Genomic DNA, 9,252 nt, shown 5'->3' with positions numbered 1-9,252 from the left:
TGTACATGGCACTGTTCGCGGTACCTTACTCTCATTATCTCACTGAAGCCTCCTTCTAGTCCCACAATTCTTATTCCTCAAAGAGGAGAACTAAGGCTCCCAGCAGCTCAACCAAATGGCAGAACCAGGATGTGGGACCCTGTCTGCCCAGCTCTCAAGTCTGAGTCTTTTTGTTGCATCACACTGTCTTCCATTGGCTCAATTAATTCTTACAAGACCCTGAAAGGTAGATATTATCCTCCCTTTAGAGAGGCAAGAAGTGAGGGCCAGAGTGTTTATTAGACTGGCCTGCGGCTCGTCAATGGCAGCGTGGGAAAAGCATTATCTTTGAGGTCAGATAGTTCTGTCGCTTACTAGCTACTTTGGGTAAAAGTTGCTTAATTTCTTAGAGCCTTACTTGCCTCATGTTAAAAAAAAAAATCCAAAATTAATTTTTTTTTTTTTTTTTGAGACAGAGTCTCACTCTGTTGCCTGGGCTAGAGTGAGTGCCATGGCATCAGCCTTGCTCACAGCAACCTCAAACTCCTGGGCTCAAGCGATCCTCCTGCCTCAGCCTCCCGAGTAGCTGGGACTACAGGTATAAGCCACCATGCCCGGCTAATTTTTTCTATATATATTTTTAGCTGTCCAAATCATTTCTTTCTATTTATAGTAGAGACGGGGTCTCGCTCTTGCTCAGGCTGGTCTCAAACTCCCGAGCTCAAACAATCCGCCCGCCTCAGCCTCCCATAGTGCTGGGATTACAGGCATGAGCCACCACGCCCAGCTCCAAAATTAATTTTTAAGGTATTCTACATTTTATTGTTTGTCTCTGGAATTTTGTTTTTCAGAAATTATGTTGTGAATTAAATAACAATGAAAAGTGAAATGTTTCCAATGAAAATAAGGTCAGTATAGACAAAATGTTGTCTCAGGTGAATTTATTTGTGCACTCTTTAAAATAACTATTCTCCAAACTAAAAACAAGCCAGATGTTGAGGTGAATATTATATTCTGACAAAAGCTAGATTGGTGTCAGTTTGTACCAATTTCTGAAAAAGACAACACCTGTCACCTCCACCCATTCCCCAAATTCAAATGACCACTACATACTGGAAACTTTTCATTCCTGCTCATTTAAGAAGTGAAAATAACTCACTGAGTCACTAGCCCCTCTCCCTCTTTGCCTTAGTATTTTTGACATTTAAATCTAGTGGCTAAAGAAAGAATTACTCATCATGGCCAAGGTGTAGATATTACTTTAGTTCCAATTATAATACCCATTGAATCAAGAGGACTTATTTAGAGTATCAACACATTTCTTTTAACAAATTATGTCTACGGTGCTTTTCAGTGTGTATTAAACAGTTAATTTTATGTTTACTTGTATAGACTTTTGAATGCCTTTATGTATTTTAAACACCTTCTCTAGGGAATTTAACATTTCTGTTCTTTAACAATATCCATGATTTCTCAAGCACCATACCTGTTGTGCAAGGCCTTCTCGACTTTCAGTAGAGCTGAGAAGGACCCTGCGGTTTGCCAGTGCTTCTTCATAAGGCACAGACTCCAAGAGAGGCTGTGGAAAAATGCATCATAAGAATTAAAAGAAAAATACTGTTACCCTACCCCACATCCTACATATACAAATCAGAATGATAAATGAGGTATGATAATAAATTCAGATATATAGCAACATAGACTATTTCCTTTAATACATGTGAAAAGAAAAATAACTTTTTAAAAGAAAACTAATGAAGGAAAACTTATGACACCAATTGTAGACAGTCCTAGGACTTAGCATGGTTCAACATTGATTTTTCAAATTTACAAAAAGCAATACGCATTCAATAGAAACCATACTTCAAGTACCCATACAACCATTCTGTTTTTCACTTTCAGTATAGTATTCAGTAAGTTACATGAGATATTACAACACTTTATTGTAAAATAGAACAGTAAAAAATAGTCAATCCCCCAGCAATTAATGGGTTAATTAAATTATTACATTTATAGAATGAAATACTATCAAGGCATTAATAATGATAGTAATATATATATCATTTTTCATATATAGAAACATATCCATAATGCCTTAGAAGAAAAAGATCCTAAAATAGTGTATGTACCTGGATACACTTTGCTTTTTATAGTGTATGTGTGTGCTTACATGTACATTAAAATTTTTTACATATAGATATACTGTTCTCTAACAAAGAGTAGATTCTAGCTCACCGATGAACTCTTAAAAAAAAAGAGTAGCTATTTTTGGCTGGTGGGATTGGGGATGACCATAACTTTCTTCTTAATGGACTGCTGTATCTTCTGATTTTTTTCTGCAATGACCACATATTATTATGTTCAGAACAAATTATAAAATTATTTCATTATTTTTTCTGTTTCTACAGGTTCAAAAGTTTCTGAAGTTTGACACTTATTCACTGCCACGCTACTACCTCACCCCATGCACTTGGAACACGAGTCCAGCATAACCTACAAATACAGGCAGGCAAAGCTTCTTAGGTGAAGTTTGGGTCTCTGTTATCTTCTTTTCCCTTCTTCCCTAGAGATCCCGCCCAACACTCATCAACCACCTGTACCCCAAAATTGTATAAAATGTAAAAAATATGAACTGGGGGAAAACTCTTGCCATTCTCTGGAATGATTCCTGATTTTTCCTCTGATTTAAAAGTTAACAGCAGCTCACAAACCTTTCTCAGAGACTTCATATAGGCAGCAGCCTTTTTCTTGTACTGTAGCATGCATTCGGCCGACAGAGGACTAATGAATCCACTCGCTGCCTTAGGCCCATAGCTCAGTGAAGCAATGAAATAGTCCACATTGTTGCTGTAGAAAGATGCAATCTAAACAAAGTGTGACAAGAAGATAGATTTTGTTTTCCAATAATATATCTAAAATACATATCTAATAGCTTTTGGAGCAAAGTTTAAAGATGCCTAGAATGGAAATAAATTTTTAACACCTATCCAAAAGCCCACATTTATTTATTTGATGAGAACACCTAGACAATGATTTATAATAAAAAGAAGATACCAGTAGAAATATTGAGAACAGACTTCTGACATGTCCTACGCTAGATAATATCTATTCTTCCTGAAAACCAAGAATGATTTTGATTTATTCTGTAGGTGACTTTCATGAGCTGTTTATCTCATTAACTTCTGTCACCGCTCTCAAAATATCCATGTTTGGGTTTTTATACTACATTTGTATTTTAACTTTGAATATTTCATATTCAAACAGAAGACATGAGAAAGCACCTTGAATGTGTAATCTCTACTTAAATTTGATTCTGTAAATCTCAATTTGTGAATTACAAATATGACAGGAAAAAAGACTGAAAATTCAGTAGACTATCCTTTACAGATTTAACATTTGTTAAATCTATGCAAGCAGCCACAAAGATGCATGACTGTAATTTCCTGAGCCATGATTTTGAATATACAGTGCTATATGAAATGATGATATAAATAAAAATGTCTGGCCAAATGTCTTAGCTGGAAAAATTATAATCTTGAATACATTAAAGAGTGTTCTATTAATATTTTGATAAATAAAAAAAGTGACTTGTGAAACAGAGTATTCTACCCTTGGCAAAAAATGCTCAAAAATTAGCAATTAATCACTAATGGTCTGAAAGGTTATATTTTTCATTAATGTTTTACTATGTCAAATGAAATTCTATGTTAAGTAGTATTCAATAAAATGAGCATTCCAAAAATCTTGAGCTATATAGTCCTTGAGAATGATATGAATACCCCCAAGTGTTTGAATTTAGGCCATGGTAATATATGCTGAGGTTTATTTTCTTTCCTCTTTCTAATATTCCTACATTTTATATGTATATGCTACACTTTCCTACTGGGTTTTAAAAAAAATTACAAAGTATAAAATTGAGTTTACTCTAATCACATTAGCTAAATATTAAGTGGACACCAACTAATATTAGTTCAAATATTTATTTTAGTTGAAAAATCATAAAAAATTCCAGAGTGAAGATCAGAATCTTTCCTTGAGACATTTTAAGGTTTCAGTCAAAGCAAAGCTAAAATAAGCTATGAAATATACAAGCATTTACTATTTCAGAGTTCTCATAAAAGGCAGCAAATACAGAAACTACTATAAAATGCCTACATTCTCTTTTTCCAGAATTTTTCTTAATTAAATCAAAATTAGGATTATCTTCAGAAAGCTTCTGGCATGCCCTAGATAAAGGAGGTAAAGGAAGAGGCAGTGGGGTGGTCCTCATGCTGGGGACTCCTAGACACAGATTTGTGAACTGACAGAATCTAAAGATAAACATGTTATAATTATAGCCCCAAGCTACAGCAAACAGTCACAAAGACCAGTCTGAGTTTGAGAAAGATGACATTAAATGTCTAACATGATCCATGATCATATCTCATTTATTCAAACTACTTGAAGAAAATTTGTTCCTATTACAGTCAATTTGTCAGAACAAGAATGGTATATAAATACAGATATAGAGATTAACATTCCCTTGAGAAATTATGTTGAGTCTGCTGAAATAAATGGGCTAAGATAGTTCTGAATATAATCCTTTTGGTTTTATACATATGGGGAGTTCTCAAAGAAACCTTAATTGTTGAAGGTATTGATGATAGCTACATGAGATGCACTCTGAGAATATGACTTCTGCTGAAACTAGAATATCCATAATCAAAGGATTTTTAAAGAAATTGCACTTTGGTCAGTTTATAATAAGAACTAAGTGCTTAATGATCCAAATGATTATTACCTACAATTAAGGGTTCAAGAAAAGGCACACATTGAAGTCACTTTGAAGTATTTGTTAAGATACAAAACCACAGAGGTAGCATTTTCACAACTGTTACTAAAAAACCCCCCAAAAACTGGGAGGGAAAAACCCAAAATAAACAGAGGTTGTACTGGGGTTTGTTTGTTTGTCTTCTTTTTCTGTATATTCTCAATGTTCTATATGGCAGGCCCTTGAGGTACACAAGGATATATATTATTGAGAATATCTATTAATAGAATCTTCATATCATCCAATATTGTATTAAAACATCAACAGTGAATGATCTACTCACTCAACAATGCTAAACAGTCACTATCATATTATTTTATTTTATTTTAAAGACAGGGTCTCACTCTGTCACCCAGGCTAGAGTACAGTGGTATGATCATAGCTCACTATAACCTTGAATTCCTGGGCTCAAGAGATCCTCCCACCTCAGCCTCCTAAGTAGCTGGTACTACAGGCATGTGCCACCATGCCTGACTAATTTTTTTTATTTTTTGTAGAGACAGGGGTCTCACTATGTTGCCCACACTGGTCTTGAACTCCTGGCCTCAAGCAATCCTCCCACCTCAGCCTCCTAAAGCACTGGGATTACAGGTGTGAGCCACTGCATGGGCCCATATTGTTTTAAATATTGGATAGGGAGGGGAGAAAAGGAAACAACTTTATTTTATAAAAAAGCCTCATATTCTAAAATCCTTTTACAGATCAATTTTCCTATGTCATTCAAGAAAAAAGAAAAAGAAAAAGAAAAAAGGAGCACATATAAGAATTAAACTTGACATCAATGTAAGCCAGAGAATAATTACCTTTCCTGCTCCATTTGTTAATGCCACTACTGATGAGAGGATACAGTCATTAGTTGTTATCAGCTTTTGTGTTGCTGTTGGAAGTTCATGCTCTATTGTAGCTTTTTGACTATAATGTTTGGAAATATCTATAAAAGCAATTAAATGAAAACTCATTATTATCTATATACAAGTTGCATACAAATAACCACCCCATTCACTTCTCATACCTACTTTTACAAACTTATAAGTAAATTTGACAAAAATGGTCCCAAGTGTCAGGACTATCACAAATCCACGTGGAAAGAATGGAAAAAAGTGAGTTTCTTAACACCATCTTGAATGTCTTTACTATAACCACCACCTTGTGGGTTTGATTCTTTCTCATCTGAGTATTAGCCCTTATTCTAACATTGGGTAAATGACCTTGACCAGTATTTATCAGTTAAAAACTATTGCTTTGATAGTCTAGCAAACACTAATGAGAAATCATTTTGTACTTATATAAGCAACTCAGGAGGCTGCAACAGAACAGCCAACATAGGAACAGTGTCCCAAAATCCTTCTTGGACCTTAGCTAGTTTGCTAGTATACACCCTAACTACCAATGAGACATGTCTGCTCAGCCAAATAAGGACTGGATACTCCAGTGTCTGGCCTCCTGTGCTACTACTGCCTCCAGTCCAATATTACAATAAAGGCAGAGAAGAGGCTTAAATTTTAAAAGGTTAAGAGAAATTCTTAACTTTAAGGTGAGATTGGCCAAATAGCTAAGCTTTGGAGTTTTCTGGGTCTCTTACAGATATAATAATTTTGTCCTGGAAACAAGGGAAAATGGAAGAATTATAAAAAGAATATTGATTTACAAGGAAGAGTAATTATATTTTTGAAATATAAAGCGTTTACAATACATCCTCCTTTGAATTTGTCAGAATATTTCAGTTAGAGAACACTAATTATCAGTACCAACAAAGCTAAAGTAAATCACAAAACATGGAAATTAACTTTTAATAAGAAAGCAGGTGTGTATGCAGAGAATTTCATTTATTCAGAATCAAGAAATTTAGTTGATTTTAGACTACAGATAATTAAAGGCTCAAATAAGACTATTTGGAAAGAAATGGTATTTGAGATTTAACCTGATATGATCATGATATTTTAAGTCAAAATTATTATACTATGTCCTATGAACAAGATTACTTTTACTAAAATTTTAAAACTACGAAATTTTTTAATTAATTAATACATGTACTTATATATACTTTTATATACTTGTATACATGCACTTATTTAGGATAGTTTTAGATTTATAGAAAAGTTACAGAGAGTTTCTCTATACCCCTCAACCAATTTTTCTTATTGTTAACATCTTATATTACTATGGTACAGTTGTCAGAGCAAAGGAACCAATTGGTATGTTACTATTTTTTTAAATTTTTAATTATTATGGGTACATAATAGGTATATATATTTATAGGGTATGTGTGATGTTTTGATACAGGCATGGTACATTACTATTATGTTCAATATGTTTTTGAAAAGAAATGATTATCCTCTATATATTCATAAGATATCCAAGTATATAAAAATTCAATTAGAAGGCTGGACATTTTTTGTATATGTATATACATATTTTTTTGAGACAGAGTCTCGCTTTGTTTCCTGGGCTAGAGTGAGTGCCGTGGCGTCAGCCTAGCTCACAACAACCTCAAACTCCTTAGCTTAAGCGATCCTACTGCCTCAGCCTCCCAAGTAGCTGGGACTACAGGCATGTACCACCATGCCCGGCTAATTTTTTTCATATATGTTTTTAATTGGCCAGATAATTTCTTTCTATTTTTAGTAGAGACGGGGTCTCGCTCTTGCTCAGGCTGGTCTTGAACTCCTGACCTCGAGCGATCCACCCGCCTCAGCCTCCCAGAGTGCTAGGATTACAGGCGTGAGCCACCACGCCCGGCCCATTTTTTATATATTGAATTTGCTAGTCCCTAAAAGAGACATTTTCTTTCAACACACCACAGATAGTTTTATTCAATATTTTACTGGAAGTATACAATGTTATAATAATACAACTTGGTTGGTAGGCAATCTTGGTTGACTGGTAGGTAATTGAGGTACTTACGAAAGAGGTACAATACTAAGAACAATGCTATTCTAGTTTGATTATAATCATTCTCTTAATGGAATTGTTTACTCTTTATTTAGCCCAAATATTTTAATTATTTAGGGTGTTCCTCGACATTAAATTTTAACTCCAAAAAATACAAAGGAATCATATGACCTAGATTTATTTTTTCTTTTACATTTCCTATGAGTCTACCTGCTTTAGACCTCTCTGCGGCTAAAGACCAAACACTTCTTACTTAGAATATGACTATTTAAAAGATGAATTCATTCCCATTTTAATTCCATGTAGGATACATATTTTTATAAATCCCTCTTTTTACACTGAGGCTAGCCTACCAACCAATAGATTGAGCATCCCATATCTGAAATGCTTGGGACCAGAAGTGTTTTGGATTTTGGATTTTTTCAAATTTTGGAATATTTACATTTACATAATGAGATATCATGGGGATGGGACTCCAGTTTAAACATGAAATCCATTTATGTTTCACATACGCTTTATATATATAGCCTGAAGGTAATTTTATACAATATTTTTAATAATTTTGTGCATGAAATAAAGTTTTGACTGTGACCTGTCACATCACATGAAGTCAGCTATGGAATTTTCCACTTGTGGCATCATGCTGGCGTTCAGAAAGTTTTAGATTTTGAAGCATTTCAGGTTTTGAATTTTTGATTAGGGATGGTCAACATGTTTCAGCATAGAAAAATTTTAAAAACAAAAAAGCCTATAGTCACAGAGGTACTTGTGGTTTCAGTGGCATGGTTCTAGGCTAAGTAACGTTCTGGATTGTAGGACTACAGCTAAGTCTTAGCTCCTCAAATCAAAAGTGGCACAGGAAAAAAACCACCGGCTCTTGGGTTTTCTATAGACCAGACTAAGTTCTGCAGGATTGGAGTTGAATATTGTCAATTGCCACCCCAGACTGCCTATCCAACATGTGACTTCTGAAACCAGGGCTAGCTCCAGAAGTACAGTGACTTTTAAAGTTCCTTATAATTGAAGACAAGACACAGGAAGGCTCACACTCCACTGAATGGTAAAGTGGTGCTTGGTAATGACGCTGAGACCAAGAATGAAACCCAGTGTCTCAGCCTATGTGCCAATATATAAGAGGGCCCCAAATACCCACCTCTTACACATGTTATACAACATAGTTTTAAGTTTTTAAAAATTATTTTCTGTGAAATTAGTAACTGGTCACTGATTGTTTAACCACCACAATGAATGATCTAGGTACCTGGGCTATTTCTAATAACCCTGCCCTCTCCTCCTTTCCCTCTCCTGTCTCTAAAAAAAAGAAAGGGGAGAACTCAGAAGCAATGTAAACCTTTAGATTAGTCGGGACTAAGAATCACTGGCAAAGAAGCACATGAAATGCATTAAGAGATTTCCCTCTGCCCTACGGCAGAGCATATTCTTAGGACCACAAAGGCAACTGAAAACTGACCAAGGTTTAAAAACAGACCTTCATTTCTTAAGGCTATGCTGAATAAGATAGGACTTAAAACAGGCATTTAGACATTAAAATGCACAGGATGGTGGAAAGT

At 34.8% G+C, this 9,252-nt stretch overlaps 1 protein-coding gene across 1 annotated transcript in view; it reads right to left on the bottom strand.

Annotated features, from left to right (window-relative positions):
- The window catches only part of PPP1R21 (protein phosphatase 1 regulatory subunit 21), a 54,681-nt gene that overhangs the window by 11,159 nt on the left and 34,270 nt on the right, over window positions 1-9,252 (bottom strand). Inside the window, exons 14-16 of the mRNA XM_045549562.1 lie at window positions 5,593-5,720; window positions 2,691-2,843; window positions 1,466-1,558 (exon numbers count right to left, since the gene is read on the bottom strand). Of these exons, the coding sequence (XP_045405518.1) occupies window positions 1,466-1,558; window positions 2,691-2,843; window positions 5,593-5,720 (374 nt within the window). The remainder of the gene's footprint in view (window positions 1-1,465; window positions 1,559-2,690; window positions 2,844-5,592; window positions 5,721-9,252) is intronic.

Source organism: Lemur catta, chromosome 4 (genome assembly GCF_020740605.2).
Source record: "Lemur catta isolate mLemCat1 chromosome 4, mLemCat1.pri, whole genome shotgun sequence".
Lineage (NCBI taxonomy): Eukaryota > Metazoa > Chordata > Mammalia > Primates > Lemuridae > Lemur > Lemur catta.
This window is presented reverse-complemented; position numbering and strand designations above follow the sequence as displayed.